Here is a 20,846-nt window from a genome sequence, read left to right as displayed (position 1 = left end):
TTGGATGGGGAAGAAGGTACCCTCTCAGCTCAGCCCCAGGACTGGGCCCTGGGCACATCAGCAGCTGAGATTGTCCCAGTTCCTTGCATTTAACAGGAGTTTAACAGGAGAACCACATGCTGGGTTGTTAAAAGCAGTAATTAATAGCAAATTACAGGGTGTTCCTCAGCTCTCTTTCCCTTTTTTCCTTTCTTTTTTACACAATATGAGAAGCAAACAAAAGCTGTGAGTGAAATTTCCTGCTCTACCGCACAGCTATCCTGGCACCACCTATTACAGACCTTTGTTATGCAGAAGATAATTCACACCAAGTTCCTGTGCCCCTTGCTCTTGACGTCACCAACAGCTGTTTTCTGATCCCCTGTGGAAATGCACCATTTTCTTAAGCTGATGAGGCAATATCTTACCTGCCTGGAAGAACACAGGAATCCTGGCTCTCGGGAGGATCAATGTCAGCAGAGAGGTCCCTGCTATCCAGGCTGGGTGCTCATGTCTTGGCACGGATAAGTGTGACATTCGCAGTGGCAGAGTGAAAGTAGAAAAACAGTGGTAACAGTGGCAAATGGAAGTATTGAGCTGTGGCTCTTGTAGGGACAGACACACACACATCTCCCCACCTGCATAAACAGGTGGCCCTGCAGACACCAGAGCTTGGTGCCACCCAGCACACTGATTTTCATTATCCTTCAAAGGACACTGTGTTTCCTCATCTGACCATTTATTTGAAAATATCAAAACTCAAATGAAAACCCATAAAAATGGATCAATTTGAATCCCTGTGCCAGTCGTTCCATATCACTAACACTGCTCTGAAGAAATCCATTCTCTATCCTTGAAGGACCTTCACACAGGTGAATGGATCTATAGTGACAGGTCTTTAGACATTTACCAGTGCAGAAACCTCAACCTATTTCATGGACTCATTCCTCTAAACCAGGAAGTAAGAATGTCTCCTGCTTTTTCTTCCCTTTGTGTCATCTAATCTCTATTTACTAATCTTCCTGGTCCAATTAGAGGCAATAAAACATTATATGTCTTACACCACCTCTTTGCTTTTGTCCTTGGACCAAAAGGGCTCCTCCTTTTCCCTTCTCAGTCCATGAGATGACAGAGTGAACAGCAGTACAAAAACACCTGCTAGTTGCTGATTTTGGAAGGGCCTGCAGAGAGGCCTAGGGCAGCACATCACATCACTTTAGCTGTAGCATCTACAAATCCTTGACATGAGCTGTGAACGTCTGACATTCCCTATGATGCTTAATGCATTCACCCTCTTCTACAGACACAGTCACCTCTGGCCATCTCTGACATTAAAAGCTTTGGGAGCTATCATTCCCCTGATACTTGTCCAGCATGTTTCAGCTCTTCAGATGCAGTCCCTCCTCCTCATTGCTGGGCACAACCCTGGGACCCTTCTTTGTCTCTGTGCCCAGAAAGGTGTGGCACCAGCCCACAGTCAGAAAACTGACTGTCCAGAGATCCCTGTTTGTAGCTGTCCTCTCTCAGCTGGATGTGCAATGCTTTCCCTCATCACCTTTGGCCTTCCATATCAGCTTCCTCAAATTATTATAATGATTTAGCTTGCTAAAATTATAAAAGGGAACTAAAATGCAGTAAACACGCAAGATCTTGCTTTGGTACACCAAGCTTTGTCATCCTTTATCTTGTCTAAAGCAGATGCCTGCTTCTGCTGGCATTCTGTTCATTACAAATCTGCTATTGCCATGACCATGTATGCATTTCCACCAGCAAGAATACAGCCATAGTCTTTTGCCTGCTCTGTTCCCTAATCCCGGCCTATAGTACAAATACTGCTCTGGTAATCTATGAATGCTTTCACCTTTGCAATCCTCAGGTGATTTCCAGGCAGCAACACATGAAAGCAAAAAGGTAGCTCTGGACAAGACTTGGCCACCAGATACCAACTATGGGAAGCAACTGCAATCATGTTATCTCATGGCAGATCTCTAGTCTGAGGTGGACATTGCACATAGTGCAAGGGATTAACAGCATCTGTGCTCACTGATAAAATGCATCTGTTGGAGGATGAACATCTTAAAGACAAAGCACTGATAAGGGGTCTAAATGCAGCCATTGAAGCCTGAGCCCCACAGAGAGGGTGGAGGCAAACCTGCAGTGCTGCAAAGCCTGATTGTGCCATGTTCCCTCACACCAGACACAGGAGACATGAGGACATAAAGAAAATGGCTTTGGACTCTTTTGACAGCTTCCCTCTGTTCAATAGCAAGAGCCACAAGATCACTGCAGAGTTGTGATCACTTTGATCCAGGGAGGTGGCAATGCCAGCACCTTCCCTCAGCTGCCAGCTCTCTCCCTGAGATGTGAAGGTCCAAACCTCTGCTCTGCCTTTGAGTCAGCCTCCTGCAGAGACTGTGGACAACATGCTGAGCACAAGGGACATCCTTAGACAAGTGTACATGCTGGCCCTGGCAAGACAGGCGGGGAGAAACAACTCCATGGTCATAGTGTAAGATGGGCACCACATAGCTTTGTTCTTACCCATTTGGCACCACCATAGTTATCTGGAACCTTAACTGGTGGAAACCAAAGACCCTGGAAAGGTCAAGTGTCACAGGGAAAAGGATGGCCCACAGGTTCTAATGGCCAACACTTGGGCTCAGGGCAAAGAGTCACCCACATCCTCTTTATAACCATAATCCCATGAGGCTGTCACAAAAATAGTGACAATCACCTGAGTCCCCTGCAGGTCTCCCAGCTGTCCAGCCTCCTCAGCTACAGAGGTTCCCCAACATCAACACCTTCCCACTTTTACAGATGGTTCTAAATACCAGCTAATTATTTTTTTACAGCCACATTGGAGGTATGCCGGGTAATTTCATATGATTGTTCTCCTACTCAAATGGAGAAGATGATCCAGGGAGTGAAGTAACTTCCCTGAGGCTGGAGTGAGTCAGTTACTTTGTCAGATCTTTGTCCCTCTAAACACAGACATTTCTGAAAGGCTTTTTAAACCATAGGAATGGTATAAAAATAGGTACAGAAAGAGGTGAACAGCCAGCACAGAATTTCATAGGCCTTTGCAGAACTGGCCTTCCTTCAGGGATCAAGGTTTTGTTAAAGCAGTGTGTTACCAAAGCAGCAGGCTCTGCAAGCTGTTACTTACCAAGCACTGAAGCCTTCACAGTGAAGGTCTGGTGAGCCTGAGACCTCTCAGCTTATGACACAAATGACTTTGAAGCCATGGGGACAGGCAGGACAGGCTGATGGCTGGCAGTACCTGGGACACTGCAGGACCCACAGCTGGTGCCACTGCTCCTCTCTGCGTGGGGTGTTGTGCGATGGGGTGGACCAGCCACGTGAGCTCTGCGTCCAGGGGTTCTGTGGCAAAGGTGGCCATGCTGTGCTGTTGCTGTACCCAGAATGTGTCATGGGACAGGAGCCTGGTGCCACGTGACCACTGTGAGTGGGACACTTTGTGGAACAGGTGACTTGTGTGTTGCTTCTTCCTTAGCAGTGAGTCAGTGCCAAAAGGTGTCCCAAAGACAGCACTCCGTGGGTAGGAACCAAACTGGCTGCACTGCAGCACACTCTCCAGGACCTGCAAGTCCGTCCCGGATTTGAAGGGACAGGGGTTGTCTGCAGAGGCCCAGGGAGCTCCTCTGGGACCCTCTGTGGGAAGGACATGGACAGGTCTTACAGTGCAATTCCCTCCTCAAATGCCAGCCACCTCTGCAAGCACAGGGTGCTGCATATTAGCTTCAGATCTATTTGCCTCAGCTCTTTCAAGTGACAGATTTTCGCAATCCCCTCTTGTCTGCTCTAAAAGGAGAAGTAAATCCCGTATCAATGGCAACCACAAGAAGCTGGTATAATTTTGAGTGCATGTTTTCAAAGACGGTGACAAAGATACTCAGCCTTGAAGGATAAGGGTGTGTGGGCAGTTAGGTTTGCTTTGCTTTTATCTTGGACAACACTTTTCAATGCCTGGTGCCTCAGCAGCTGCATTTCTGACCCCGGGGAGTTATGACTCACTGTTTGTAAATCCCTGAGCCACCAAATTGAAGGTATGCCTCACAAAGCACGATCCTAAACTGAAAGGCTTGTAGGTGGGTGTTACAGCTTCAGTTACTCTGTTCCAGCACTCAGGGCTGGCTCCCTATAGGTGCCCAAATTTCTGGCAAATAGAAATCAGCATCTCTTACTTTGTTTAGATAAGCAGGATCTCTTTGGTCTTCTCTCCTTCAGTGAAGTTCTCAGCCAGTCTGCAAGCAGTCAGGCTACAAAAGAGGCATTATCCCATCTACACCAGCACAATGCCAGCCTAAGGGACATCTGCTCTGCCTAACCTGCACTCCTGCCAAATTGCTTCAGACACCAGGGCCATCCCAACATCAGAGCTGGGGCTGGCCTGCTGGAGAATAAGGCTGTCTTTTTTAGCTGCTTTCTGGGTGACCTGTGTGGGGTTAAGTGAGGCACTGGCTGCCATCCTTTCTGTTGGAGTGGATCAGTTCTGCTGGCTCAGCAAAAACCAATGCAAACATCTTATCAAGTATTTCTTAGCAGGAAGGCAGGAAAGCTATTCGTGAGAAGGCCGAGGCCTTCAGAGAAAGGAACAATAACAAATGATCAAAAGATCCTCACATTTCTTTTTTGCTTGATCATTGGTGTTTTTCTTATCAGGAAAGTGATTGCATTCATTGCTGCAGACCAGCGCTGTTCACAGAGGGTTAATGCTCCCTTTCTTTGGGTCACACTTCAAAAGACCTGTGATGGGAAGGAATCACCAACAGCCATCTGGCAGGGCATGATGAGATTGTCTCTGGGGAAGGGGCCACTGCTGACCACCACACACATGCACGCTGAGGTCCATGAAAAGCCAGGCTTGGGTCAGAGGTTTTGATTCAGCCTGGCAGGGACTCAAGGGCTGCCTTTGCAAGAGAAATGTATATCCCAGCTGGCACTTCACAGAGCATCACCCAGGGAAGCCTCTGCCAGCAGATTACAAAATTTAGTAACCTGGTGAGAAATCTGCATTATCTCACAGCAAGCACTGCTTGAACACAGGGCTCCTGGAGGGAGCAGAAGAGCTGTCAATCTGCAAATGACCCCCTCTTGCTGCTGTCAGTGGGATCCTCAACTTCCCGCTGGCTGCGGCAGATCCTGCAAAACTAAGGCTTTAAAATCCACGTTTAAACTCTACAAGAACAACAGGCTTCTAAGTAGGTACACCAGCAAGTGCTTTCCTTTCCAAAAAGAAGCTGAGAAAGAGGAGTTGCTTCATGCAAAGATGGAAACTCAGTTATTGTACCTTGTGGCCAGTGACAATTCTTCGCCAGGCTTCACTACCACTAAGGACAGGATCATGACCCAGGGACTGTGCTGTGCTTAGGTGGGTCCTGGCACCACAGGACCTTAAAAGGGTCAGAAAGAAAAATGCAATAGCACTTACAGAGAGATGGGCACTAAGTCCCACTGCAGTCCTGTGGCACCTGGGCACTGCACCACTGCACACCCTCTCCCTCACCTCTCGTTCTTCACCCCGGGGACAAACCACCTCCTGAAGTGACCCCAGGAGAGGCACTGCACGCCCGAGAGCCTGGCAGGCTGGGGGATGGCGATGACAGCGGGATGACACAGTGAAACCCGCAGATCCCTGCCGCGCGAGGTGCCCGTTACCCACGCAGGGCCGGGCGGCTGTTGCCCATCACAAGCGGCCCGGGGGTGCCGCCTCAGCGGGGGCTTCTGCCAGGATCCTGTGGGAGGGAGCGGGACCCTGCCCGGCGTTAATTGATTAATTGTTGTCACCAAGGTGCGGCCGCAGCGATCGGGGCGGGGCTGGGGGCGGGGCTCGGCCCCGCCGGCCCCGCCCCCGCGGCGTCCTCCCGGGCGCCCCCTGGCGGCGGCGCGGGGCCATGGCGGGGAGGGGACAGGGCCGGGGGGACGCGGCCGGGGGACAAGGGTGAGGCTTTTTGTCAGCCCTCAGAGCTGCAACCGGCTCCATCGCCCGCTCAGAAGTGGCACCGCTGCCTGCAACTGCCCGCCAGGAGCTCGGCACAGCCAGTCCAGGTCAGGGAGCTCAGCACCAGCCACTCAGGTGCTCCTGCCTTGATTCCAGTGCGGGCTCTTTCATTGCATTTGTCCCGATGTTTTTCTGCCATCGCCACCGACCCTGGGGAAGACGAGCAAATGGAGAGGTGTGGTTCTGTGCCAGGATGCAATTCAGCTGCTGCCCCAAGAGCCAGCATGTCCTCGCTCTGCCCATGGCTGGGACCCCCGGCCGCCTCCTCTGGAGCCTGGAAGGACAGCCAGCAGCTTCTCTGCCCCCCTGGTTCTCCATGAAGGGCGGCATTTGTCTTTTCAAACCAGGACGTGCAGCCCGTCCTCCTCTCTCCTCCTCTTTGACAGTCCACTGAAGGCATTTTCAAGCTGCGGGGCGATGTGAACAGGCCAATCCAGGGTTGGTTTGAAGGGGGTGTTGCACTCAGGTCCTGTGTGCACCAGGAAATGCTTGAGTGGCAGCCCTGATTACACTCTCATTTTTTAATACAGTTAAACCAGCACTCTTCCCTCTATCCAAAAACAGCCCTGATCCTGTGACAAAATCCAGACCCACCCCAGCCCAAAGCGAGTCCCCTCGAGTGGACCACGTACCTTGCTCAGGCTCTGTGTTTCAGCTGCACATGTGTAGCAGATTTTTTCCATTTGCAGCCAGTCACTTCCAGCCTATGGCTATTTCAGCTACATTTCTAGGAAGTTTTAAAAACAAAGTTAAAAGTAATTTTTAAAGTGATGAAGTCTCCTTTTTGCTTGAATTTTTTCTTCCTTATTGCAACAACACTCATCACACAGTGGTCTCACCTCCTTACAAAACTCAGACACTGTGCCATTTTCTTCCAGCAGGTTTTCTCTGTGTGCTTCCCAATGCTTTGTACAATTGCTGTGCACAGAGGGAGTTTTCTTCACTGGTTTTTCTGAGTCTTGTCATCTAACATGGAGAGGAAAACAGATTTTTTTAAAAGTAATAAGATATTATTTTAAAGAAAGGTGAGCACTGTAAGGGTGAGGGTGTTAACTGCAGATACCTAAAATAACTTGGAAAAAAAAGCCCCTTAGCAGAGTGTGCCCCATCACCACTGTCTCTGTGAAAGCAGGACACATTTCCAGTGCAGCCAACCAAAGCACAGGAGTCAAACCCCAGCCAGCCCCCTTCAGGCCCACCACTCCCATGGAAATCACAGGCAAACCCCAAACAAGAATAACTGTGTTTTGCTTGGCAGAGGCTCAGTGTGAGTTATGCTGACTAGCTAAAAAATGAGGTTGTAAAAATAATGAAACTGGAAGACTGTTTTTTCTCTCTTTCCCCAGCTGCTTTTCAAGTGCCTTAGCAAGGCTAAGCAAACTCTGCCCTGTTCTCTCTGTGCTCTCATGGCTGGCAACTACAACACCTCGCTTGGGACTGAATACAGAGAAGTGCCCTCTGCTTCCCACTGGCAGCAAGAAGGCTGTTCGATTTCACAGAGACAGGGTTAAACAGTGAAACACCAACAGAATCTGAAACAGGCAGGTTTTTTCTCGGTCATTAAGACTGAGAGCCACGTGCTTGTGTGTTTTCCAGGATCACTGAGAGATTTGTGTTAAAATCTGCAAGATGTTGCCAGGATGACTTCTGCTACACATCCACAGGCCTGTTTAATATCTCCTGCCCCTGACTTGGGGTTCTCTGAGAGCAACACAATTACCTCATGGTCCCTGCATATTCCTGATGCAAACTTCCTGCTGGTGTGAGGATCACACCAGGATAAATCCTGTTCCCTGCTGCTACAGGCTTCAGTGTGCTCCTGTGGCCACAGCCAACCCGCTTCTGCTGGAAAACAACTTCTCCTTCCCTCCCTGAGAACAAATTGCTCTGACAGATGACACAGCTCTGAGTTTGGCATCAGACCTGTAAAAACAGAGGAGCGTAGGGTTTTTCCTGGGGTGCAGTTCTGTCCGTGGCTGATCCTGACAGAGGCATTTGTTAGACCACTCTCGTGCCTCAGCCCTGGCAGACAGCTGGGCTGGCACTGGCTTCACTGTGGCTGTTCCCCGCCCACTGCTCGGTGGCCCTGAGGGTGACATGCTCTCTCCACAGCACACCGGGAGCTGGGGAATTACACTGGATGGCAGTAGGGTCTGGTAACCTCTTTCATGATGCTTCCTGACCCTCAGCTCTCTGGGACAGTACTGCTGGGGGGGACATTCCTCACAATGAGGGAATTAAAAAAAAAACAACAACACATAAAAAGAGAAAAATAAGCGTCTCTGGGCTCCTGGCTCTTGCTGTTGCTTGGCAGCAGGCCTGGGTGGCCAGATCTGCACACAGACGCTGCAGCCTGGGACAATTAGGAAGCAGAGGGTCCCACAGAGCTCCTTGCCTGCAGAAGCAGCCTGTCCCTGCTCAAACACACCCTGCAAAGTGTCCCCAAGCTGTCCCAGCCACCACCACCAGCACACCCAGCCAGGGGCCACAGGCAGCTGTGAATGAACCCATGCATGAACAGCCTGGCACCGCTCACAAGGCAGCGGCGAGAGGGGCCTGCAGAGTCAAGCTCAGCCTTGAAAAAGCCCAAAGGCAGCAGCTTTTCAACCTAAAGATAATTTTAGCCTAAGTGGTAGGGCTGAAGTCTTGAAGCAGATGCTGTGCAGGCTCAGCATGACTCAATTATCACAATAAGAAATGGATCCAAACACAGGGTTAGCGTACAACAGCCTGGTTCAGAGCTCGCTGGGGTCTGAGATGGGTCAGATGCTGAAACTTGCATTCGCCAGCAGGCTCAAATCCAGCCTCTGGGATGAACCCATAGGAGAGCAACCTCTGGCCCAGGATGTGATAAATGAAGCCCAATTATCTCCAGACACAAGGGACATGTGCATTTATTTCTTTCCCTCCTTTTGCCAGGAGAAATTGCCCTGAGGGAAAGAGAGAAATAAAAGCTTGAGCTGCATGTGTTATTAAAGAGGCCAACTGGAGTTCATTTATTCCCTGTGACACACGGAAGGAAGGACAGTGACAGCTGTTCCTAGCAGAGGAGCTTTCCACAGAAAACCCAAGCTGGACAACTGGAGGGAGTCCCCAGATGCTGCACCACTGGCCAGCCTTAAATTAGAGGTGGCTGTTTCACTCAGCCCCTCATGTTTCCCAGTTGTTTCCCCCTGAACATGCCTACTCAGTTCTGGGGCCCCAAAGCCTGGCTCTTTGGAGAAGAGGGCCAAGATAAACAGGCTTTTCCTGGAGAGCAGAGGGACCTGGAACACTTCCCTAGCTGAGGAGGTGGACACCCACCCGTGCAGCCATGTCCTGCTGTGCTGCTGGAAGATAGCAATGCTGTCACCTAAAACACAGTGACAAAACTACCTGCTTGTACCAGGCCAGATGCCAAATTCACAGGGCTGGTGCCTAAATAAATCAAAAGGAAATGGAAGTCATTTGCCAAGAAAATTTCCACGATAGGAACTGGGGGGGGGGGGGGGTGGAAGGGGGGAGGGTGTTGAGGGAAGAAAGGGAAGCCCAGTTAAGAAATTACACTGTTTTGAACATATCACACCAGGAGACACTCCATTTTACTTAGCCTTTGCCAAGGGGCTATTTGACTCCAGATCCAAGCACATAATTTAGGAAATCCCCTTCCGATACTTGGCAATCTCAGGCCAAATCAGAGAATTTGCTCTGTGACTCATATTAGGATCTCAAAGAAAGGTCGACTCCTGGATCACATTATGCAAACATGAAAGGTCTGTTGTCCCACAGGGCTCAGAGGCAAAAGCCCTGCTCCGGCAATCATGGCAGACGACATCCGTTCCTTGCTTTTATCTGCTTTAGATGTTTGGGAATAAAGTGTCAATCAGCTCTTCCCTGGTCATGTGTTAAACCACTAACATTTTCCTTTCTCCAGCTGTTCTTTAAGTCAGTTCAGGGCTGGTTACCATGCCTTTTGTTGCCTGCAGCACTTCTACTCTGGCATCATCTAGCTGTCAATTATCAGTACTTTTTAGCAGAGGATTTGGGCTCAGCTTAAAATCTACTTGTGTTAAACCTCACCAGCCAGAACAGTAGCAACCCGTGTGCCAAGCCAGAGAGACAAACTATCCCAGTTTGAGGCTCAGGGTAATAAAAGCATCAAACCCCATCCCAGTGCCACCCATCCTGACAGCCCCTCTGTGCCATCCCATGCCAAGCGCTTCTACCAGGATTTACATCTTTGGCCCCTTGAAGATGCTGCTGCAGGAGCCCTGTCAGGAACTGGCTGCTGCCAAAGATGGGGAGACAACTGAGTTGCTTCGAGCCGTGGCTGGAGAGGTGGCTGAGGAGCATGTGGAAGCCCTGAGCATCTCAGATTATTTGTTATCGTTGTTTTTTTGCTCCTTTTCAGGCAAAAAGGTGGGAAACCACAGCAGGGCCCAGCAAGTCCTTGACCAGCCCCGACGCCTGCGGGCTCATTAGGGGTACGGGCCCAGCGTACCGCGGGAACCGCTGAGTTCGCCGCCGGAGCCTGGGTGCCAGGAAGCTCCGGGACTGTGAAAAGCCAGAGCCATCCCGGGGGCTCTGCAGGAGCGCGCCCAGCTCTTCTCCTTAGGCACTGCAGAAGGCGGGGAGGGGGGACGGGCCTCAAGCGCCGCTGGGCGCCGCCATCGCGAGCCTCCTCCTCCCACTGGGCGCCGCCATCTTGTGCCCTGCCCGTACAGCGCGGGCGCCGCCATCTTGTGCCCTCCCCGCGGTGTGCCGGCCATGGCGGGGCTACTGTGCCGCCTCCTGCTCCTCTGCCTGGCGGCCGCCGGGACCGGCGCCGAGCTGCTGCTGGAGGAGGCGCGGCGCTCGCTGGACCTCAGCACGCACCTGGCCAAGGTCTCGGCCGAGCTCAGCCTCGCCAACGCGGCGGGCGGCGCGGCCGCCTCCTCCTTCCTGCTGGCGCTGGAGCCCGGGCTGGAGCCCCGCCTGGCCCACCTGGGCGTGCAGGTGAGCGCGGCGAGCGGGGGCCGAGCGCCGCTCCCGAGGGGCCGCGGTGGGGCCGCGGGCGCTGCCCGGCCCCGCGCCCGCAGGGACACGTCGGCACTGCCGGGCCCCGCAGCGCCGCTCCCGGATCCCACAGCGCCGCTCCCGGATCCCGCACACCGCGGGGGGAAGGCGAGGGTGTCTGTGGCGGGGGGCGATGGGGAGGGCGATCAGAGCCGTCACGGCGGTGCGAGGGTCGCGCCAGCACGGCACGAGCAGGGCCGGCATCTCCAGGGGGGCCCAGTGCTTACCCACGAGCAGCAGGGCTCTCCTAATCCCACAAGTACTATCAGTGTATATATCTCTGTATACCATATAGAGGTATATACAGTGGTCTGCAGTATATACACTATATCTCTATACAGAAGTCTGTAGTATAACTCTACTGGTCAAGCCGCATTCCCGTGCCCTGCTCGTTCCCCACACACAAGAGAAATCACAACAGCATTTGACCAGTATTCTCATTTGCCCAAGTTACGGTGACTGTGCAGGCTTGGGAATCAGGCTGAGAGGAATGAGAATTACCAGAAACCTCTGTTTTTGCTCACTGACCACACTGCAGTTTGTATTCATGAAACCGTTGTGAAAGGGCTTTTTGTTAAATTGTCTTAATAAATTAGTTATATATTCAGCTTATACTTTCTGGAGGGCATCACCCCTAAAAACTCCATAGAGGGACTGTACGGAGTTTGCCCTGAACATATTAAATCTTTTAAACAGCAGCACACTGATCAGTCTGTTTTGGAGCAGGTAAAGGGTGAGGAAGAGGAGGAGAACACCTTGGAAGTGAGAGAGACTAAAGTTAAGGGCAAAAGGTGAGTATCACCTTTAAAAGTCAGTACTTAGATTGTGCATGAGGGTTTCATAATTGTCCCCGTGGTGAAGCAGAAATACCACCCCTGTTCCACATACCTAGAGATCCTAGAGTCTTTTCTTCCTGAAAAGGTCCATTCTGTGCTCAGGCTGCATCCTGGGGTGTTACAGAGGCGGGGAGCATGGTTCACACAAGCAGCCAAACCCAATTCCTGCAGCTCAGGAGGCCCCAGTAGAAGTCACTCCACTCCTGCTGGTGCTCTTTCCTTGGGAGATAACACATGAGGTTTTAGAGATTTTAGATCTCTGCACTGAGCCCAGCACAGTCATACACGGCTGCTAGGCAGGGGAGCACCCTATGAGGAAGTGAATCTCTCTCAAATGCAACTCAGCTGCCTTTGTGGGGGCTCAGCTGTGCTTAGTCTCTTGTACTCAGTGCCTGGAGTAATGCCCTGGCCCTTTATTAAGGGACACTAGGTGAGAGAAACATTATAGCTGTGGTCATGCTCCTACCCTTTGGTCCCTTTTGAGCTCTCAGAGGGTTGGCAGTGGTGATTACAGGGAGTTTAAGTGCTCTGTGGCTGCGTGCCAGAGCACCGCTCAGTCTGCCCTGTGGGGAGCATCGCAATGTGCTGGGTCCTACAGCCCAGCACAGCCTGTTGCCCGCTGCAGGGAGAGAGGATGCTACTGTTGGTATAAGGATCTGCACTGCCAAGCTTGGAATATTGTGCAGATGCTGCAAGACTGGGCAGCGAGGTGGTTTCTGAGCTGTGAGAGCTGAGAGGTAAAGACTGCCTGTAAAGTGGCTCAAAAGCACAGTGCAGCTGGGTTTCAAGAGGGCAGTAGCTGTGGAGTTAAGTTGCCAAGGTGGACCATAGTTTCTGATGTGCCTGAATGCCTCATGTGATCCCGCTCTTGGGCTGCCAGGATTGATATGAAGTCTGATCCTTATGGATTTGGTGAAGTCTAAATCCATTCTGGAAAACCTCAGTCCAAAACCTTGCTAATTTTCTGGCCATTCCTTAATTTTAGATCCTGTGGGCAAAAAACTGAGAATGAACAGACTTTGTGGGAACAGGTGCTGAAGATATTTGTGAATTGTCTTCTGGACACATACACATGCTTCCTTTGATTCAGATAATTCCTGTCATCTGGAGAAGAACGAAAAAATAAAAGCATGCTTTATAAATAAAATTTATAAATAAATGCAGGATCAGGGAGGGAATGTGTCACCATTCATTCTGCTTCCAAAAGGGGAGCCAGGTGCTTTTGTGAAGCAAAGACTGTCTCTGTGCCTGGACACAGTTCACCCTGTGCTGCCTCCCCAGTCCAGAGTAATCACATGTGCTGGGACAAGACATCTGTACATCTTGGAGGAGCAAGTAAAATACCGGCCCAAATCACACATGATACACGTGATACATGGGCTCCCTTCCACAGGGGATTGATCTGAATGCTCTCTCAGGGGAGATCTCACATGACTTACCTGTTCTTCTCCCTTCCAGTGGAAAATTCTTTTCTGTGAAGCTGCCATCTCCTTTGGCACCGGGAGCCAAGATCCGTGTCTCTGTTGAAATGGTTTTCACACACGTCCTGCAACCCTACCCCACCCACATCACCCAAAGTGAGAAGCAGTTTGTGGTCTTTGAAGGAAATCACTATTTCTACTCACCCTACTTCACCAAGACCCAAACAACTCGGGTCAAACTGGCCTCTAGGAACGTGGAGAGTTACACCAAGCTGGGAAACCCTTCCCGCACTGAGGACATGATTGAGTATGGCCCCTTCAAGGACATTCCTCCATACAGCCAGGTAAATGTCTGTGCAAAGGGGTTGTGGCTCTGCAGAGAGCATCTTCCAGACATGGGAGACGTGTCTGAGAGGCTGGAGAGAGGGAAGCAGAGGCCTTTGTGTAAGAATTGCAGGTGAAGCCTGAGTTAGACCACATGTAGGCCAGGAACACATGCTCCAGCAAGGTGCTCCTATACAGATGGGATTGCTGACTGCTGCCTGGTGTCCACAGAACAAACCAAGCTGGTATCTAAGTGGCCCTGGCAGGGATGTGTCAGCAGTGGAGAACACTGCATCTCTGGCCCCCCTCACCTTTATAACACAGCCAAATGTGCAGGTTGTAACCTGTGAGTACCCCCAGGTACCCAGTGTGAACTGGGCTGGGTGTCTCAGACCTTCCTGTGCAGTCAGAGTCATCTCTGCAGCATCTACCATGGAGGGTTCTCTGTGGCACATGGAGTGGATAATTGTGAGGGGACCTTGCTTCTTCCTTCAGGTCTAATAGTTTATCTTGTTTTTTCCCTTGTTAGGACACTCTGAAGGTGCACTATGAAAATAACAGTCCCTTCCTGACCATCACCAGCATGACACGAGTCATCGAGGTGTCCCACTGGGGCAACATTGCGGTTGAAGAGACGGTTGATTTAAAGCACACAGGAGCAGTGCTGAAAGGGCCTTTCTCCAGATATGACTACCAGAGACAGCCAGACAGTGGAATCTCTTCTGTCAAGTCTTTTAAGGTTGACATTTTCAACCTGTTTTTTTTTTAACTGTGGCTTCCCCCTTTTTACATCCCCAGAGGAAAAAAAAAATAGTTATCCTTTGCCTTTTCTTTGGTAGCCATACCCCAGTCATAAGGGATATTAAAGCTCTGATCTATATTCAGAGAAGGCTCATGCTAGATAGGAATAGCTTTTGGAGGCAGCATTAGGAGGTTATATGTTTTATTGCATCTGTTGGCCACACAGACTGCACGTACCAGGGCATGTAGTGTTTCTCCACACTTCCACCCCTCCAATCTCAGGGACCCTCTAAACTCCTTATCCTTGTACTGACAGCTCTGCTTTTGGTTTCCTGCTGTGCAAGGGCCATTCATTCTATCCCCACCCTCTTATTTTCAGCGTTGCCTTCTCTGCCATATCCTCATCGTGTTGAACAGTATTAATTGGAAACTCAGTCATTCATTCCTTGCTCACAAAGCTCTCAACAAGAGTTAAAGCTGTGGCTCTGCTAGCCAGATGTGAAAAGTATTGTGTTTTCATCTGAGCCAAAACCTTTCTCTCTGCTTGAACCCTCCAGGATTGATTGTTGTAATTCTCTAAGGTGGTGCAGCCAAACAGAAATCTCATTTTGCTGAGTGTAAAGCCAGCAAGTCCAGTGAGCTAGGGCAGCAGGCTGGAGTGAAAAGGGAATTGCTGTCCTGGTGGGCATGATGAGATCTCTTGCTGTCTGAGATGTTTGAAACTGGGCTGGAGAGAGCACATTCATTTGGGAGGCCAAGTGATTTTAGTGCTGGGAGCCACTTCTGTGATTGCTTATAATAGCACAGTTTTACCACTCAGTGGAACTGAATGGCCATTTTGTCATGTCTCACAAGGGAGCACAGTTTCTCAAGGCTTAACAGCCAATACTGGTTTTGCCAATTTCACTGGAAATAACTCCTGTCCGATGCACTGACTGTTGCTTCTCTCTGTACAGACCATTCTCCCAGCTGCTGCTCAGGATGTCTATTACAGAGATGAAATTGGGAACATCTCCACCAGCCACCTCCTTGTCCTGGATGACTCTGTGGAGATGGAGATCCGTCCCCGATTCCCGCTTTTCGGGGGTTGGAAAACCCATTACATCATTGGCTATAACCTGCCAAGCTACGAATACCTCTACAATCTTGGTGAGTGGCAAGGGGCAGGGAATAGGAAACCTTCTGCTCTGTGTTTAAAGGTGGTTTCTGTACAATAAAGAATTGAAAGCTGCGGTATGCTGCACCTTAGCAACAGCAGTTGCTAGCTATTATTTCTAGAATATGCAAATCCCGCTTTTTTGTGCTTCCTTCAGGTTTTTGTAGACATCTGGTTAAAGTATACCTGGGTGAGCTAGTGCCCCCTGCTGCACAATTCATCCATCCGAATTCTGCTCCCACCTCTGTTGGGAGCTGAGCTTCAGGGCTGTCCCTTGTTCTCTGAGGATCTGTAACTACCCTCTGGTCTGCTTTCTTAGGTGATCAGTATGCCCTGAAGATGAGGTTTGTTGACCATGTGTTTGATGAGCAAGTTACAGACTCTCTGACTGTCAAGATCGTCCTGCCAGAAGGCGCCAAGTAAGTGTCATTACTCCTGGGTTGTTACTGCAGACAGTGCTGTGTTGGTGGCAATTTTCCAGCCCACTCTAATGGCCTGAGGACAGTGAATCAAAACCATGACTGTGCATGTGGAGGAGACCTTGGAACACAGCTTTGCTTCCTTTTAGAGCATTGCTGAAACTGCCTACTTGAACTTGTGCTAGAGGCCACAGCTGGCCAGACAAGTCCTAGGTTGCATCATCTCAAACAGTGTAGAGTCATATGGGACTGTCTGGTTTTGTCCACAGGAATATCCATGTGGACAGCCCCTACGAAATCAATCGTGCTTCGGACGAGCTGCATTACACATACCTGGACACTTTTGGACGTCCTGTTATTGTGGCACATAAGAGCAACCTGGTGGAGCAGCACATCCAGGACATTGTGGTGAGTGTTGTTCCTCCTAAAAATTCAGCGGCATGGACAAAACACTTAGATTCCTGAAATAAACACTTGCTGGACTGGATGTCTGGCTCTGCTGCTCCCTGAGGAGTTACGTCCTGTAATAACATCGGTCACTGCTCAGTGCTTGGAACTTCTCTTGTAGGTCCACTACACCTTCAACAAAATCCTGATGCTGCAGGAGCCTCTCTTGGTGGTTGGAGCCTTTTACATCTTGTTCTTCACTGTGATTGTCTACGTGAGACTGGATTTCTCCATCACTAAGGTCTGTATGATGAAGAGCCCTGTGGGAGCATTAGTAGCTTCCTCAGCTGGTGGGTGGAGGTCTTTCATACCATTAATTCTCACTGAATGCTCCCACCAGTCAGATGTTTTATCAGATGCTTAAATGGAGTCCTGTTTTTATGGAACCTGAACATTAGTACTCCAGCAGGGTTTGAACTGATGTCCTAAGGCTGATCACTGTTTTGCCTTCTGGATGAAAAGGAATCTCCCTGAGAAGCAGGATGTCTGCAGTTCTCCTTCTGCAGTGTTTTCATTATTTGTTAAGCTATTTGTTGGGCTGGGCTGAGTGCTGAATTCGTACCATTCACTTAATTACTGTCAATTGACTTAATTGCAAAGGGAACAGTTTCTGTAATAGTCCTGTGGCAGATTTCAGGCATGGCTTGATGCAGGTCAGAGATATGACTGCTTTGATCTTCCCTCCTGTCCTCTTGCAGGATCCAGCTGCTGAAGCTCGGATGAAGGTTGCCTGCATCACAGAGCAGGTGCTTACTCTGGTGAACAAGAGGCTTGGGCTGTACCGTCACTTTGATGAAGCAGTGAATAAATACAAGCAATCAAGGGACATCTCCACCCTGAACAGTGGCAAAAAGTCTTTGGAGATGGAGCACAAGGCCCTGACAAATGAAATAGCCTCTCTGCAGTCTAAACTGAAGACAGAAGGCTCTGACTTATGTGATAAAGTAAGAAATTCGAATTTATTTTGTCAGCTCTCCTATTCTTGGCTCTGTTGAGTATTTTACATGGGTTTTAATTTGGGGTTTAGTTTCTGCAGCCAGTCTGGGTTTTTTTTAATCTGAAGATGGCTTGATCCCTGCCAGGGAGTGCAAAAAGTGTTACTTTTGCAGTAATCTCAGTTATGCAGGCCTGTAAGTGTTGCTGGTAAACAGCTGCTTGTGCTGTTTCTTAAGTAGGCCGTGAACCAGCTGCATGACTACACATTAATGCTTTTGTAACAATCCTGATGCTTCTCACTGAGCTCATGGCAGTGACACAGGCAAAAATGGAAACTATCAACACAGTATCAGTTCTGACTTCACTACTGACACCAGTCAAACCAAAATCTTCTCCCTCATCTCTTATTTTCTTGCACGTTTGAATTTGGTGCTGACACAATTTTGGTAACATGATGCTCCTTGGAGTATTTCACTGTACCATGTTAAAAGCCATGGCACAGTGAGTACACACCCACTATCCTTTCTGTCCTCCACTATATTTCAACACTTACCTGGAACAGCCACTTAACCCCCAGTGAAGGACACTTTAGTCTCTAAGGTCCATTTAATCAGCAGCCACCTCAATTAATCTGTTATTAGCTCAAAGAGTAGCTCTGTCATGGCAGGCACACACCACGAACTTTAACTGTAGGGACATCTTCCAGCTGTCAGAGTTGCGATCTAGTTTAAGCCTTTAAAATCTGACATTAAATACTCTTTTTTAACAGTCTCCTGCCAATATAGCTCCTGGGTCCTCTGAGCACCTTTTTCTCCACTGCTTAGCTACGCATTAATGATTCCTCATAATGTGATGCCAGGGAGAGGTGATGGCTCGGGAGGCAGTGTTCAGGGATCAGAGATGTTTCCACTTAGCACTGACTTCGTCTTTTGCTCCATGTTTTACCACCTCTTCTATTCCAGATTCACTGTAGGGATGGTTTTTTGTCTCCTCTAATACTGCCCTTGTTTCTCACCCTGTCAGGTGAGTGAGATTCAGAAGCTTGATGGCCAGGTGAAGGAGCTCGTCCTGAAGTCGTCGGTGGAGGCCGAGCGGCTGGTGGCGGGCAAGCTCAAGAAGGACACGTACATCGAGAACGAGAAGATGCATTCCAACAAGCGCCAGGACCTGGTCACCAAAATCGACAACATCCTCGACGCGCTGTAGCTCTGCTTTAGTGACCATGTGGGGGGGAGAGGTATGGAGGGAGAGGAGAGTGCATACACTTTGAGCCAAAACTCCTTCCCAGCAGAATTAGGGGAAAAGTTGATGTGGAATGTCTGAAAGTATGTTTTGTTTTTAGATTTTTCTATAGAGCCTGTTTGCTCAGCAACACGTGCTGTGCAAGGGACCACGCCATCATGCTGTTTGGCTGGGTAACAGGGTTTCTTTACCAGAGGTGAGACTCAGCCAGGTTATGAAACAGTCTCCTGCTTTTGGTTTTCCCTGTATAGATGTGCTCTGGGTAAATCACACAACCAGCCAGTCTGAGCACAGACACGCTCATGGCAAACCTGAATGTCAAATCTCTGGAAAGAATAAAAGATACCTTTGTTCTACTTTGAAATAAAACCGCCACTGCCTCGCTTGTACGTGTTATGCTGGGTTGGGGGGGCAGAGGGGCTGAGTGGCCCTGTCCTTCCTGTGGCCAGGCAGTGCAGTTCCCTGCAGAGCAGAGTTCAGCCCTGAGCACTCCTGCCTCCTGTCAGCTCTGTGCCTCGAGGTCAGAGCTCTGCCACCTCACAAAGCCCTGGCCCAGGCAGGAGAGAAAGCCAAGCCCTTGTTTCCTAGGGATTTACATGCACCTGCACCCTTACAAGGAGAAAACCACAACAGAACCTCTCCTGCCAGCCTCTCACAGTGTGCCACATGCTTTCCTGCTGCATGTGACAACAATCTCTGCATCCCTTGTGCTGCCCAAGTAGGCCCTTGCTCACACCTGGATATATTCAGGGGTGCATGCAATTTGCTGCTAATGTCATTCTTACAAGACATTTTTTTCCTGTGCCTCTCTGTCTCAGTGCACTGCCAGACATCCCAGAGCTGGCTGCAGGGACAGCAATGTGGATTTTCCCTACTGCCTTTGCTTGGCTTAGTTGTTTACCAAAATAGATAGAGATCCTCCTACAGAAGGAGGGGCTGTGTGTCCCTCTGCCTGCCCTGAGCTGTGGGTAGAGGCAGCTGCCCATGGGTGGGTGTACAGGGCAGGGTGGTAAGTGGTGTGCAGCTCTCTCCGCTGGGCACCTGCAGCCTCCTCTGGGGCTGCCTACAAACAGGGCAAGCACAGGGCTGCCTCACAGAGCAGTGGCTCGGGAGGATGCTACTGCCAGTAGTGGCAGTGCTGGGGAGAGGAGGTGTGCCACAGTACCTGCACTGGCACTGTGTTGGGCTTGGGGCAAACATAGCCCCCTGTGGCCCAGTGCTGCCTGCAAGCCCTGTGCCTGGATGTGCACAAGCAGCTGGACGTTTTCCAGCCTTTTGCCAGGCCATTTGCACTGCCTGTCCCTCTGTCCTGGACCCACATGGCCCAGGTCTGTCACAGATCAACTGCGTCTGCCCCTTACTACCCCCTGTTGGATAAAAGTTGTCTTATCCTCTCCTGGGATGCTTTCCTCCTTGTACAGAGGACACAGTTGGTAGGAGAGCCCTCTGCCCCAGGCCGCAGAGCTTCCAAAGTGGTTAGTAAGGAGTATTTTGCAGCAGGCCAGAGCCCAGGTGCCCATCACATTGTCACCAGGTGCCAGCTCCCTCCCATGCCCAGGAACCTCACCCTGCAGCAGAATGAGCAAGCCTGAATCCCTGACTCTCTGCTCCCTGTGCAGGTGCTGCTGGGAGCCCTGAAACCAGAGTCCTGCCTGACCAGGGTGTGGACAACCAACAGCTAAAAATCAACTGAATCATTGCTAACCCATTGAGCCAGAACACACACAGTACTTGAGGGGTACCAGGAGCATCCAAAGCCAGACAGGGGCTGCCTGTTGTACCCAGGCAAGACAGTCAGGTCCAGGAGAGGAGAAGAAGGATCAAACTGGTGATCCCAAAGACACCTTTAACTTTCCATTCCCCCTGGCAGAGGAAAGGCAGTGCCACCCTTTCTTCCCTACATGCCACTTCTGTCTTGGCTGCATGGGCAGCTCAGACCCCCGAGGATACTAGTGGAGCTTGTAGTGCCCATTACAAAGCCCTGTGGGGTTGATGGTGTGTCCATGTCTTTCCCTTCCTACCCCAGGGGGATCTGATCGATCACCACACATCTTGGCCCTCAGCTGCTGGGCAGCTTCAGATCCTGCTTGTTAATGGAAACCACATCTGCAAATCTGCAAAGACAGCAACTATAAATAGGCAGGATGAATGTAGGCAGCTCCAGCTAAAAAGGCCTCTGGTCCCCAAGGAGAGATGCCCCAATTCCATCAGCTGGGAATAAAACAGCTGCCTCAGTGACACTCCTCTCCACACAGCTCCCTTCTGCCACCCTCCCAAGGGACACAGCCT

At 50.3% G+C, this 20,846-nt stretch overlaps 1 protein-coding gene across 1 annotated transcript; it reads left to right on the top strand.

Moving 5' to 3' along the window:
* Positions 1–10,705: 10,705 nt before the first annotated feature.
* On the top strand, positions 10,706–18,942 carry RPN1 (ribophorin I). The gene is made up of 10 exons (XM_064667529.1): positions 10,706–10,975; positions 11,762–11,826; positions 13,330–13,636; positions 14,146–14,355; positions 15,314–15,506; positions 15,833–15,932; positions 16,202–16,340; positions 16,501–16,620; positions 17,078–17,323; positions 18,339–18,942. The coding sequence occupies exons 1-10, from the start codon at positions 10,748–10,750 to the stop codon at positions 18,519–18,521; spliced, it is 1,791 nt and encodes a 596-aa protein (XP_064523599.1). The 5' UTR covers positions 10,706–10,747; the 3' UTR covers positions 18,522–18,942.
* The last annotated feature ends 1,904 nt before the right edge of the window (positions 18,943–20,846 follow it).

The sequence above is a fragment of the Pseudopipra pipra genome, chromosome 11 (assembly GCF_036250125.1).
Source record: "Pseudopipra pipra isolate bDixPip1 chromosome 11, bDixPip1.hap1, whole genome shotgun sequence".
In the NCBI taxonomy this organism is placed as follows: Eukaryota; Metazoa; Chordata; class Aves; order Passeriformes; family Pipridae; genus Pseudopipra; species Pseudopipra pipra.
The sequence above is the reverse complement of the archived record's forward strand: the minus strand, read 5'-3'. Positions and strand labels throughout refer to the sequence as shown.